The 14480-nt window shown below is 41.7% G+C and overlaps 1 protein-coding gene across 6 annotated transcripts in view; it reads left to right on the top strand.

Annotated features, from left to right (window-relative positions):
• The window catches only part of osgn1 (oxidative stress induced growth inhibitor 1), an 81871-nt gene that overhangs the window by 27465 nt on the left and 39926 nt on the right, over positions 1-14480 (top strand). For 4 of the 6 annotated variants that reach the window (XM_059981100.1, XM_059981101.1, XM_059981099.1 and 1 more), the window contains 2 exons: positions 7797-7928; positions 12200-12336. In XM_059981100.1, coding sequence (XP_059837083.1) covers positions 7865-7928; positions 12200-12336 — 201 coding nt within the window. In that variant the 5' untranslated portion in view covers positions 7797-7864. Of the gene's footprint in view, positions 1-3202; positions 7929-12199; positions 12337-14480 lie in introns of those variants that run through there. The other 2 variants (XR_009514168.1, XM_059981098.1) reach the window with 2 other exon arrangements.

The following is a 14480-nucleotide window of genomic DNA, read 5'->3' as shown; positions in this document are numbered from 1 at the left end:
GCAGATATTTGTAGTAAACACAAGGTGGTGATTGTGGGAGATTTTAATTTTCCACACGTAGACTGGGAAGCTCATTCTGTAAAAGGGCTGGATGGTTTAGAGTTTGTGAAATGTGTGCAGGATAGTTTTTTGCAACAATACCTAGAAGTACCGACTAGAGATGGGGCAGTGTTGGATCTCCTGTTAGGGAATGCGATAGGCCAGCTGACAGATGTATGTGTTGGGGAGCACTTTGGGTCCAGTGATCACAATAGCATTAGCTTCAATATAATTATGGAGAAGGACAGGACAGGACCTAGAGTTGAGATTTTTGATTAGAGAAAGGCAAACTTTGAGGAGATGTGAAGGGATTTAGAGAGAGTGGATTGGTTCAAGCTGTTTTATGGGAAGGATGTAATAGAGAAATGGAGGTCATTTAAGGGTGAAATTATGAGGTTCCTGTTAGGTTGAAAGGAAAGGTTAAAGGTTTGAAAGCACCATGGTTTTCAAGGCATATTAGAAATTTGGTTCGGAAAAAGAGGGATGTCTACAATAGATATAGGCAGCATGGAGTAAAGGAATTGCTCGAGGAATATAAAGAATGTAAAAGGAATCTTAAGAAAGAGATTAGAAAAGCTAAAAGAAGATACGAGTTTGGTTTGGCAAATAAGGTGAAAGTAAATCCGAAAGGTTTCTACAGTTATATTAAAAGCAAGAGGATAGTGAGGGATAAAATTGGCCCCTTAGAGAATCAGAGTGGTCAGCTATGTGTGGAGCCGAGGGAGATGGGAGAGATTTTGAACGATTTCTTCTCTTCAGTATTCACTAAGGAGAAAGATATTGAATTGTGTAAGGTGTGTGAAACAAGAAAGGAAGTTATGGAACCTATGGCAATTAAAGAGGTGGAAGTACTGGCGCTTTTAAGAAATTTAAAAGTGGATAAATCTCCGGGTCCTGACAGGATATTCCGCAGGACCTTGAGGGAAGTTTGTGTAGAAATAGCAGGAGCTCTGACGGAGATCTTTAAGATGTCATTAGAAACGGGGATTGTGCCGGAGGATTGGCGTATTGCTCATGTGGTTCCATTGTTTAAAAAGGGTTCTAGAAGTAAGCCTAGCAATTATAGACCTGTCAGTTTGACATCAGTGGTGGGTAAATTAATGGAAAGTATTCTTAGAGATAGTATTAATAATTATCTGGATAGACAGGATCTGATTAGGAGTAGCCAGCATGGATTTGTGCATGGAAGGTCATGTTTGACAAACCTTATTGAATTTTTTGAAGAAGTTACGAGGAATGTTGACGAGGGTAAGGCAGTGGATGTAGTCTACATGGACTTCAGCAAAGTCTTTGGCAAAGTTCCACATGGAAAGTTAGTTAAGAAGGTTCAGTCGTTAGGTATTAATGCTGGAGTAATAAAATGGATTCAACAGTGGCTAGATGGGAGATGCCAGAGAGTAGTGGTGGATAATTGTTTATCGGGATGGAGCCCGGTGACTAGCGGGGTGCCTCAGGGATCTGTTTTGGGCCCAATGTTGTTTGTAATATACATAAATGATCTGGATGATGGGGTGGTAAATTGGATTAGTAAGTATGCCATTGATACTAAGGTAGGAGGTGTTGTGGATAATGAGGTGGGTTTTCAAAGCTTGCAGGGAGATTTATGCTGGTTAGAAGAATGGGCAGAAAGTTGGCAGATGGAGTTTAATGCTGAGAAGTTTGAGGTTCTACATTTTGGCAGGAATAATCCAAATAGAACATACAGGGTAAATGGTAGGGCATTGAGGAATGCAGAGGAACAGAGAGATCTAGGAATAACAGTGCATAGTTCCCTGAAGGTGGAGTCTCATGTAGATAGGGTGGTGAAGAAGGCTTTTGGAACGCTGGCCTTTATAAATCAAAGCATTGAGTACAGAAGTTGGGATGTAATGTTAAAAGTGTACAAGGCATTGGTAAGGCCAAATTTGGAATGTCGTGTACAGTTCTGGTCACCGAATTATAGGAAAGATATCAATAAATTAAAGAGAGTGCAGAGACGATTTACTAGGATGTTACCTGGGTTTCAGCATTTAATTTACAGAGAAAGGTTGAACAAGTTAGGTCTCTATTCATTGGAGCGTAGAAGGTTGAGGGGGTATTTGATCGAGGTATTTAAAATTTTGAGAGGGATAGATAGAGTTGACCTGAATAGGCTGTTTCCATTGAGAGTAGGGAAGATTCAAACGAGAGGACATGATTTGAGAGTTAGGGGGCAGAAGTTTAAGGGAAACACGAGGGGGTATTTCTTTACTCAGAGAGTGATAGCTGTGTGGAATGAGCTTCCTGTAGAAGTAGTAGAGGCCAGTTCAGTTGTGTCATTTAAGGTAAAATTGGATAGGTATATGGACAGGAAAGGAGTGGAGGGTTATGGGCTGAGTGCGGGTAGGTGGGTCTAGGTGAGATTAAGAGTTCGGCACGGACTAGGAGGGCCGAGAAGGCCTGTTTCCGTGCTGTGATTGTTATATGGTTATATGTGACCTTCCAAACTGCAGCAGATTAAACTCTATCTGCCATTTCTTTGTCCACATACCCAAATGGTCTGTCTGTCGCTGTTTCCTTTGACAACCTTCATAATCCACAAATATGAATGTGGAATTGTGAATTTCACAGAAATATCTTTCACTAAGAAAAGGTGGGTTGTTCATCAAGTTCAAGGTTGATCTTCATCCTCAGCACCTTGTTTCTGCACCATCCCATGAGCCCTGACTGAGATCCACAGCCCTTCAAACATTTACCATTTTTCATATGAAGAAATATCTCCTCTTTTCTGAATTGCTAGTGCCTTATTCTGACTATGTTGCCTGGTTCCAGACACTGAGCTGAGGAAACACCTTCCTTATATCCACTTTTTCCATTCTGGTGTGCATTTTGTAAGGTTCAGTGAGATCTGTCCATCTATAGGGCATAACAGGCCTTTTCCACTTGGCCTCTGCTCGTCATGCAAACCTACCATCCTCAGAATTTCTTTAAAGAATCATCATCACATTCCCTCCACGGTACGGAAACCAAGTCAGTGTATATGCATCAAATAACACAGATGAATATGTGGCTAAGGAGATGGTACAAGGGATAGGGTTTCAATTTGTTGGGTCATTGGAACCTTTTCTGGGGAAGGGGTGTCCTGTACAAGAGGGACGGGTTGCACCTAAATTGGGGGGGTGGGGGGGGAGGAGGAACCAATATCTTGGCCGGGAGGTTTGTTAATGCTACTTGGGAGAGTTTAAACTAGTTTTGCAGGGAGCTGGAAGCCAGACCACCAGATCAGCAAGGGAAGATTGGACCAGAAGGTAGATGTCAGGAAAAGTGTTAAAAGGCAAAATTGAAATAACAGGTATGATGGGTCAGATAGTTGGAAGAGTGTATATTTAATGCTAGGAGACTTATAGGTAAGGGAGATAAAGTAAGCATGGAACTATGATGTGTACATTACTGAAGCTTGGTTGAGAGAGGGGCAGGAATGGGTAATTAATGTACCAGATTTTCAAAGTTTCAGAAAAGATAAAGGAGAAGGTAAAAGGTGGGGGGGAGTAGTTGCACTACTAATCAGAAACAATATCACAGCTGCACTCAGAGGAATCAGACACTGAGTCCATTTGGGTGAAACTCAGGAATAGGATGAGTGCAATCAGACTGATGGGATTGTACTGCAGACCCCCTAATAACCACCAGGACATTGAGGAGCAGGTATGATAGGATCAGATTAAGGAAATGTGTAAAAATAATAGGGTTGTTGTCTTCTCTAATATAAACTGGGACCTACTTAGTATAAGGGATTTGGATGGGGCAGAATTTGTTAAGTGTATCCAGGAAGGTTTCTTAAATCAACATGTGGACAGTCCAACAAGAGGAGGGACCATACTGGATGTGGTGTTAGATAATGAGCCTGGTAAGGTGAACAGTTAGGGAAGAGTGATCACAAGTCCTTATATTTCAGGATAGCTAGAGATAATGATAGGAAGGGTCCTTGAGGAAGAGTTTTAAATTGGAATAGGGCAAATTACAAAGGCATTAGGCAGGAACTAAGAAGCATTAATTGGGAACATCTTTTTTCTGTTAAGTCCACATCGGACAAGTGGAAGGTGTTTAAAGATCAGTTGCACAGGCTACAGGAAAGGTATGCTCCTTTTAGAAGGAAGGATGGGGGTGAAAGGCAAGAGAACCCTGGTTGTTCAGAAGATGATGAATTTAGTCAGGAAGAAAAAAGGAAAAGTATGTAAATCTACAGAAGTTAGGATCAAACAAAGCACATGAGTATAAAGAAGCCAGAAGTGAACTAAAGAAGGGAATTAGGAAAGCTAGGAGGGGCCATGAAAAGTCCTTTGCAAGTAGGATTAAGGTGAATCCCAAGGCATTCTATGCACACATCAAGAGCAAGAGGATAACTGGGGGAGCGTGGTACCACTCAAAGATGGGGGGGAGCATTTGCTTGGATTCTGAGAATGTGAGTGAGGTACTTGATGAGAATGTTGCTTCATTGTTTACCAATGCAAAGGATATGGAGGAGCAGGAGATCAGTGTTGTGTGTATAAATATATTAGGGCATTTAGAGGTCCAGGAGGAGGAGGTGTTGGGCCTTCTATAAGGTGGAGGTCCCCACAGGTTATTGAAGGAGGCAAGAGACGAGATTGCTGGGCTGTTGACCAGTATCTTTGTGTCCTCTCTAGCCACAGGTGAGGTCCCAGAGGACGGGTGAGTGGCTAATGTTTAAAAAGGGAACAAGGGAAAATCCTGGAACCATAGACTGGTGAGTCTCACATCAGTTGTAGGGTAATTGCTGGAGAAAATTTGTTGCAGGATAGGTAGTGTCATACCATAGATTGATGAGGATAGGGCATTGGATGTAGTCTATGTGAATTTTAGTGAGACATTTGACAAAATCCTTCATGGGAGGCTAATTCAGAACATTAAGATGCATGGGATGCCTGGTGTACTGGCTGTTTGGATTCAGAACTGCCTTGCACATAGAAGACTGAGGGTAGTGGTTGAAGGGACTTACTGAAGCTGGAGGTCTGTAATTAGTGGTGTTCTACAGGGTTCTGTGCTGGGACCTCTGCTGTTTGTGATGAAAATGTAGATGAGTGGGTTAGTAAGTTTGCGGTTGATACCAAGACTGGTGGAGTTGTGGATAATGTAGAAGACTGGCACAGAATACAGCACAATATGGACCAGTTGCAGATATGGGCTAAGAAATGGCAGGTAGAGTTTAACCCAGATAAATATGAGTTGTTGCACCGTGGTAGGGCAGATGCAACTGTTAAGGGCAAGATCCTTAACAGTGTTGCTGAGCAGAGAGATCTTGGGATTGTTACAATACGTGTCCAGCAACAATGAATATAGAATTGAGTCGGGGTTTTATAAACAAATAAACATTTATTAAACTCTACTCAACAAAAATGAAAAGTAAACAAAACGACCAACTTAACTGGAAGTTAACTGCTATACGGCATCTCTGGAACAGTTTCTAAAGTGGTAAATGCGAACATGGTCTTAAAAGTGGTAACTACGAAAGTCCAAGTGATTTATACAGTCAATTAGGAGAGACTTTCCTGAAGTAACGAATTCCTCGACAATGTGACGTTACTGCTGATCCCAGCTGAAATATGCCTTGTCCAAAGGATTCACGACGAAGGAAATAAAAATGGCTTAAAGGAACTGACCTTTTCCTTAGCTAATGAACACTGCACATCCCTTTATACTCTTACAGGTAGGGGTTATCTCAGATGCAGGTCACTATTTCCTGAACGAAGATTCAATAAGGTCGATCCTGTAGTAAACCGCCAACAACACCAACGTTACTCAATCCTTTGGGTTCCTGTACTTCGGTAAAGTCCTCACAGTCCAATACTTGGACTTTAAAATTAAATCAAAGATACGTCAAACAAACTGGCAGCGATTAGTGGAACTGCCGGCACGACGATTCTCTACCTTACAGTAGAAGGTAAAACTCCACTTTAAAACGAAACTGCGTCATGAGACCAAATATGCAGCATAATGGAGTAACTGACGAAGTAAATGACGACTCAACACAAAAACTCCTGCATCACAGCAGGCTTTCCTGTTTCTTACCGTTGGAACATGGTATCACGTGACCTCACACTGGCAGGAAATTACGTCACCCCACCATCACAAGACCATTGCATAATGCTCACCAGATACTCAATTACATCATGGATATAAAACAGTCACAAGATACCCACAGGGTATGTAACAGGATCCAAGTTCGTAGCTCCTTGAAAGTGGCTACACAGGTTGATAAAGTGGCTAAGAAGGCTTATGGAATGCTTGCTTTTATTAGTCAAGGCATTGAGTTCAGAAGTTGAGATTTTGTTGCAACTTTATAAAACACTGGTTAGGCCACATCTGGAGTATTCCATACAGTTCTGGTCACCACACTATGGAAAGAATGATGAGGCTTTGCAGAGGGTGCAGGGGAAGTTCACCAGGATGCTGCCTGGTTTAGAGGGTAGGTGCTATCATGAGAGGCTGGATAAACTTGGGTTGTTTTCTCTGGAGTGCCGGAGGCTGAGGGATGATCTGATAGAGGTTTTATGAGATTATGAGTGGCACAGATAGTAGACAATGAGTATCTATTTCCCAGGGTTGAAATGTCTAATACCAAAGGGCATGCATTGAAGGTGAGAAGGGGTAGGTTCAAAGGGGATGTGAGGTGTAAGTTTTTTGACTCAGGTGGTGAATGCCTGGAATGTGCTGCCTGGTGTGGTGGCAGAGGCAAATACATTAGCGGCTTTTAAGAGACGTTTGCATAGGCACATGGATGTAAGAAAGGTGGAGGGATATGGACAAGGTGTAGGTAGGAGGAATTAGTGTTTGGGTGTTTTTGATTTGCTTTTTAGCTGGCTACACACAACATTGTGGGTCAGTTGGCCTGTTCCTGTGCTGTACTGTTCTCACCAAGGTTCTGTATGTGATCCTTATTCACATCTTCAGGCACTACTGTCCTTACTACTTGTTTTATCTGAACTATGGTCCTTCAGAAAGTTAACATTTTGTGGCCTGTCGCCTTATAAAACAATCTGTTTCATACAGCACATTTTCCTCACTGTGGTCCATCTAATAAATCTGTTGCCACTCATCTGGTCCCTGCTCCCTGGATGCTCCTTTATGTGCCCATTCCCCACTCACAATCCTACCTTTCACTAAACTGGAGGACATTGCAGTCATTGTCCTCAGCTGTGGATTGTGAATCATTGGAACTTGAGCACTGACTGCTCCTGATGCAGTTTCAACCTGAAACGTTGACATTTCCTCTCCCTCCACAGACCCTCTGAGTTCCTCCTGTAAGCTGTTACATTATAAGATACAAAATACAGTCTTGTATCTTCATGTGCTCTGACATTGTTGGACAAATCAATGTGAAGCCTTATCTAACGTTTTTTGGAAACTATGAACACAGCCTAAATATTGTACACACCCTGCACAAACTCCAATAGAGTAGTCATTCCTAATTTCCTTTTCAAATACCCATGTGGCCTCTGTTCAATTTGTCATTCTTTTCTTGATTCCCATTACAGATCCTACAAGTTATCCTATGACTGAGGTTAGATTAACATGTCAGTAGTTCACTCCTTCCTCTTTAATAGTGAGATCACAGATAAGGGAGTGGGTGACAACATGGGTGTAGCATAAACCAGCAAGGCACAGATGGATAGAAAGGACAGTTTTAAGGATGTACAAAGTGTGCAATGAACGTTGAACAATTGCAGACAATCCTAAAGGAACTTACTCCCGCTTTGTTATTGTTTCTTTTTCACCCTCAGTTTTGTGCCGAGACATCACCGGGAGAAGGCTCTGTGACAATTTGGTGTGAGTCCTGTCACTGCCCTTCATGATGCTGGAGGAGAGAGTGCTGCCCAACGATGGGTCTCTGACCATTCCTGTCCTTGTCGTGGGTATGACACGATTGGGTGTGGAGCGACGTTAATGATGGGCTTCAGCGGACAGGGTTCTGGTCCTTGGGTCTGGGGAAAGTGCAGCCAAGGACCCAGCAGCTCTCTGCTTTAATATGTTGCACACCAGCAGTTCTCTTGCCATTACTGTGCCACAATAAACACGGAGTTTTGTTGGGAAAGTGTGAAAAACCATAAGATATAGGAACAGAATTTGGCCAATTGACAGATCGGATCTGCTCTGCCGTTTCATTATGGCTGATCCAATTTTCCTCTCAGCCCCAATTTACTGCCTTCTCCCCATATCCCCTCATGCTCTGACCAATCAAGAATCTATCTAACTCTTGTTTTAAACCTACATATAGTCTTGGCCCACACAGCTGTCTGTGGCAACAAATTCCATAGATTCACTGCCCCTAGCAAAAGAAATTCCTCCTTATCTCCGATCTAAAAGGATACCCCACTATTCTGAGGCTGTGTCCTCTGGCCTTGGACTCTCCCACCTTTTCCACATCCACTGTATCAAGGCCTTTCACCATTCATGACGTCTCCCCTCATTCTTCTGAACTCCAGTGCATACAGGCCCAAAGCCATCAAACTCTTCAAAAGACAGGCAATTCAATCCTGGAATGATTTCAGTGAACTTCCTTTCAACCTCTCCTGTTTCAGCACATTCTTTCGAAGATAAGGGCCCACAATTGCTCACAATGAGGTCTCACCAGTGCTTTATAAAGTCTTAACATTATATCCTTTTATAGTCTAGTCTGCTTGAAATGAATGCTAACATTGCATTTGCCTTCCTCACCACAGACTCAACCTGCAAATTAACCTTTGGGAAATCCTGCACAAGGACTCCCATCCCTTTGTGTCTCAGTTTTTTGTATTTTCTCTCCATTTAGAAAATAGTTCCTTCCAATATTTTTCAAGATTCAGGAAAGTCCAAAACATATGAATTAATGAAGCTTCTGCATTGTTAAATCTGTCACAGTAGGGAGATATATCTGAATAAAAATGAGATAGCTTATCCTTAGTCATATGAGCTCTATGTACCCCCTTAAATTGTATGAGGGAATGACGAGCACATAGCGATGAAGTATTAACCAGTTTAAAAATTTCATTCCAGGTTTCCTCAGATATTGATGTCTGTAAATCTTGTTCCCAGAGATTCTTAATTTTGTCTGAAGGAACATTCCTCGTCTCCAGTAACATACCATAAATCTTAGATATTGAACCATTATGGAAAGGTGTCAGACTAAAAATTACGTCTAATAAGTTTTTACCTGAGCTTATAGGGAATGTATATAATTGAGATCTTAAAAAGTCTCTAATTTTTCAAACTCCGTCCTTACTTTTTAAAGTCAGTTTTAAGCCTAACCCTCTGACGGCCCTATTTGATATTGTTGCAGGACAAGATATTAAGTTGAAGGCATCTGATTTACATATTTTGGCCTTTAACTCTCATAGCTAGGAGGATGCTTTTGTTTAAATGGAAAGATGTTCTTCCTCCTCCTCATGCTCAATGGTTATGCGACATTATGTCATGTTTAGATTTAGAGAAGATTCGTTGTTCAATTTCTGAATCTCGTCAAGACTTGCAAACATTGTGGGGACCTTTACTGAATTATTTTCAAAACCAATTTGTTATTTAAATTCAGATGTTGGCTATTATTAATATTTATTATACAAGAAGGTATTTACCTTCTTTTCTCCTTAATGAACAGCTTTGAACTTAGTAGGGGTTAGATTCTTTTTTTTGTAATAAATTAGTATAGTTCAATATAAGTATTAACATACATGAATACGGGTAATGTAATTGTTAGTACGAACAGATATAACTGGTAGTTTTTATCTTTTCCGACCTTTTATATACACTTTCTTGTACTCTATTCTTCTATGTAGAAACTAATAAAAATATTGGAAAGAAAGTAGTTAACCCTTTAATTTCTTCTGCCAAAGTGCATGACCATACACTTCCCAACACCGTATTCCATCTGCCATTTTTTTGCCCATTTTCTTAATCTAAGTCCTTCTGTAGCCTCTACTTCCTCAAACTACCTGTTCCTCCACCTATCTTCATTTTGTATGCAAACTTTACAACAAAGCCATCAATTCTGTTATCCAAACTATTGATATATAACGTAAATAGAATTGGTCCCATCACAGACCCTTGTGGAAATACCAGCCAGCCAGAAAAAGCTCCTATTATTTGTTTCCTGCCAGTCAGCCATTGCTTTATCCATGCTAGAATCTTTCTGTAGTAACATGGGCTCGAGCTTGTTAAGCAATCTTGTGTGGCGCCTTGTCAAAGACCTTCTGAAAATCTAAGTACATAATATCAGCTGATTCCCCTTTGTCTATCCTGCTTGTTACTACTACAAAGAATTCCAACAGGTTTGTTAGGCAAGATTTTCCCTTAAGGAATCCGTGCTGACCTCAGCCTATTTTATCATGTGCCTCCAATTACCTTGAGACCATATCCTTAATAATCAACTCAAATGTCTATCCAACCACTGAGGTCAGACTAACTGGCCAAAAGTTTCCTTTCTTCTGCTCTCTCCCTTCTTGAAATGAAAGGGGAAGAGGTGGGGGCGACAGTTGACTTGCAGGGAAACCCTGTTGACAAAGGTCTGAAACTGATTGGGTTGTTGGAGATGGATTATAGGTATTAATGATGTGTTTTCTGGTTGACAGTGATGTGTTATCCCTGGGGCTGTCTCCTTTTGTTAACAACAGATATAAGAACTGGGTCAGGGGTGACAGTAGTGAGCCTAGGAGCAGCGGGGGTGGGGGGTGGGGGGGGCAATGGAGAAATGTAGTTGTGATGGAGGAATTTATCTGATCCTGAGGGAAATATCCAGAATGTGAATCCTTCCCAACCCCGAGAGGATATTGGGAATAGGAATTCCAAACTGATCCCAATGAGGATGTTGGGACTTTTTCTCAAATTGCTTCAGACTGCCTCTGGAGGAAGGAAAATTGTTTGGGAATGTAGTTACATAAGTTACGTGACCCAATCAAATCTATAAGGTACATGGAAGTTAAAATGAACTTCTATTGAAATTTAATCTAATCATCTCAAGTGACCTTGCAGTTCCATTTTCTGTCTTCCCACATTTATCCCTGTCCTATCCGCCTATCACCCCAGTCTTCCAGAACGTGAAATATTACTGCACAGTACAGGCCCTTTAGCCCACAGTGTTGTGCTGCCCTTTTAGCCTACTCTAAGATCAATCTAACCCTTCCCTCCTAAATAGCCCTCTATTTATCTAAGAGTCTTTTAATGTCCCTTGTGTATCTGCCTGGCAGGCATTCTTCTACCTTCCAGTCTCTGAAAATTTGGCCAGTTTCTCCATTTATATGAGCTTACCCACATTGACCGTGTGTCTTATCCCTCTGTTGCTACATACAACACCTTATCCCACCCTGTCTGTATAATCCCTTAAGCCTGCCCAGGCTATAGAACATTAAACATTGCAGTACAGAACAGGCCCTTTGGCTCATGGTGTTGTACCAACCTTTTGACCTATCCTGGGAATAGGTCAGAAACAGAAGCAGTTATCTGCAGTCCCCAATTTCTAGCTTCCTCTGCATCTTTGACCTTAATAGTTAATTCCCAGCACTTTGCTTCTGCTGTCAACACCATGACACTTGGTTTCCCTCCATCCCTGGTGTTAAATTGTAATTGAAATTGTTCATGTGAATTACAGAACTAAGGTTTAAGTGTCATAGACCAGTTAGAAGATCTTGTATTCCTCTGCCGATAGAATGTAGAGGGTGTTTTGTTGGGGTTTAAATTATTTAATGGATTTAGAAATGTTAATTAATAAAAACATTGTAGCTGGGGAGAGGTATCTGGGGCATTTGAGAAAATACTGGAGTGAACACAAGAGGAACTGAATTAGTTTAGTGATGAGGATGGGGAGTTTAATCTAGATTTACGCTGTGGTAAGCTGGTCGAATCAGGTGTTAGAGTGGTGAATGGGTGTGATTACATAAGTACTAAGAAACAGTTTGTGGTTTGAGAAGCTGCGTCTGGATGCAGTGACAAACCCAGAACTGAGCTACTCTGTGATGGTGAGGGCATTTGGTGTCCCCAGAGGGAGAATAGCTGGATATTCATTGGGCAGGGTATTCGGAATATCGTGCAAAATAGCTACACTGAGGTGAGATTCGTGCCTGAAATTATTCAATGTTATAAAGTTTTGATGGGCTAAATAAGCTCCTGTACACAAGTGCAGCTTAAAACATGCAGACTAATACTGTTTGTTGTTTAGGGAATGGGCCATCGGGAATCTGCCTATCCTACCTCCTGTCGGGATACAGGCCCTACCTATCCCCTCTTGCCAGCCATCCAAACCCAATACTGCAGCAGAAATTGGAAGAGAATCGTCATCTGTCAATCGTTGACCAGGTACTGTGTGTATATGTTCCTGTTGACAAAGGCAGACTATAAGTTCCCGAGGGTAACTCAGTAAAATTCCATAAGACATAGGAGCAGAATTAGGCCATTTGGTCCAATGAGTCTGCTCCGCCATTTCATCACCATTTTTCCTCTCAACTCCTATTTCCAGCCTTATCCCCGTATCCCTTCATGCCCTGACCAATCAAGAATCTGATGACCTCTATATATAAATATACATAAAGTCTTGGTCTCCACAGGTGCCTTTGGCAAAGAAGTCCACAGATTCACCACTCTCTGGCTAAAGAAATTCCTTCTCATCTCTGTTCTAAAAGGATACCCCTCTATTCTGAGGCCATGTCCTCTGGTCTTAAAGACTCTCCCACCACAAGAACCATCCTCTCCATATCCACTTTATTAAGGTCTTTCACCATTCAATAGGTTTCAATGAAGTCACCCCTCATCTTTCTGAATTTGAATAGAGGCCCAGATCCATCAAATACTCTTCAGATGACAAGCCATTAAATTCTGGAATAATTTCCGTGAACCTCCTTTGAATCTTCTCCAGTTTCAGCACATTCTTTGATTAGGGGTCCAAAACTGCTCACAATATTCCAAGTGAGACCTCACCAGTGCTTTATAAGGTCTTAACATTACATCCTTACTTTTATATTCTAGTTCTCTTGAAATGAATGTGAACATTGCATTTACCTTCCTCAGCCCAGACTGAAAATTAACCTTTAGGGAATCCTGCACAAGGACTCCCTAATCCCCTTGCACCTCATATTTTTGTATTTTCTTTCCATTTAAAAAATAGTCACCCCTTTCATTTCTTCTACCAAAGTGCATGACCGTACATTTCCAGACACTATATTCCATCCACCACTTCTTTGCCATTCTCTTAATCTGTCTGTCCTTCTGGAGCCTCACTGTTTCCTCAAAACTACCTTTCCCTCCACCTATCTTCGTATTGTCTGCCAACTTTGCAGCAAAGGTCAGGGATACTATTAAAGCTACAGAAAGGGTGGGTAATATAGCAGGATCCTCTTTTGAGTCAGTATGGGTAGAAGGCAGGAACAGGAAGGGAGCAGTTACTCTATTGGGAAATTCTGTAGGCTCCCTGGTAGCAGCAGAGATACCAAAGAACAGATTGGGAGGCAGATTTTGGAAAGGTGCAGAAATAACAGGGTTATTATCATGGGTGACTTTAACTTCCCTAATACTGATTGGCACCTAATTAGTTCCAATGGTTTAGATGAGGCAGAGATTGTTAAGTGTGTCCAGGATGGATTCCTGTCACAGTATGTTGACAGGCCAACTAGGGGGAATGCCATACTAGATCTAGTATTAGGTAATGAATCGGGTCAGGTCACAGATCTCTCAGTGGGTGAGCATCTGGGGGACAATGACTACCACTCCCTGGCCTTTAGTGTTATCATGGAAAACGATAGAATCAGAGAGGACAGGGATTTTTTTTAATTGGGGAAGAGCAAATTATGAGGCTTTAAGGCTAGAACTTGCGGGTGTGAATTGGGATGATGTTTTTGTAGGGAAATGTACTATGGACATGTGGTTGATGTTTAGGGATCTCTTGCAGAATGTTAGGGATAAATTTGTCCTGGTGAGGAAGATAAAGAATGGTAGGGTGAAGGAACCATGGGTGAAAAGTGAGGTGGAAAAACTAGACAGGTGGAAGAAGGCAGCATACATGAGGTTTAGGAAGCAAGGATCAGATGGGTCTATTGAGGAATATAGGGTAGCAAGAAAGGAGCTTAAGAAGGGGCTGAAAAGAGCAAGAAGGGGGCATGAGAAGGCCTTGGTGAGTAGAGTAAAGGAAAATCCCAAGGCATTCTTCAATTATATGAAGAACAAAAGGATGACAGGAGTGAAGGTAGGACTGGTTTGAGATAAGGGTGGGAAGATGTGCCTGGAGGCTGTGGAAGTGAGCAAGGTCCTCAATGAATACTTCTCTTCGGTATTCACCAATGAGAAGGAACTTGATGACGGTGAGGACAATATGAGTGAGGCTGAAGCTCTAGAGCAGGTTGATATTAAGGGAGAGAAGGTGTTGGGGTTGTTAAACTACATCAGGACAGTTAAGTCCCTGGGCCTGACAGAATATTCCCCAGGCTGCTCCATGAGGTAAGGGAAGAGAC

The sequence above is a fragment of the Hypanus sabinus genome, chromosome 9 (assembly GCF_030144855.1).
Source record: "Hypanus sabinus isolate sHypSab1 chromosome 9, sHypSab1.hap1, whole genome shotgun sequence".
NCBI lineage: Eukaryota > Metazoa > Chordata > Chondrichthyes > Myliobatiformes > Dasyatidae > Hypanus > Hypanus sabinus.
The sequence above is the reverse complement of the archived record's forward strand: the minus strand, read 5'-3'. Positions and strand labels throughout refer to the sequence as shown.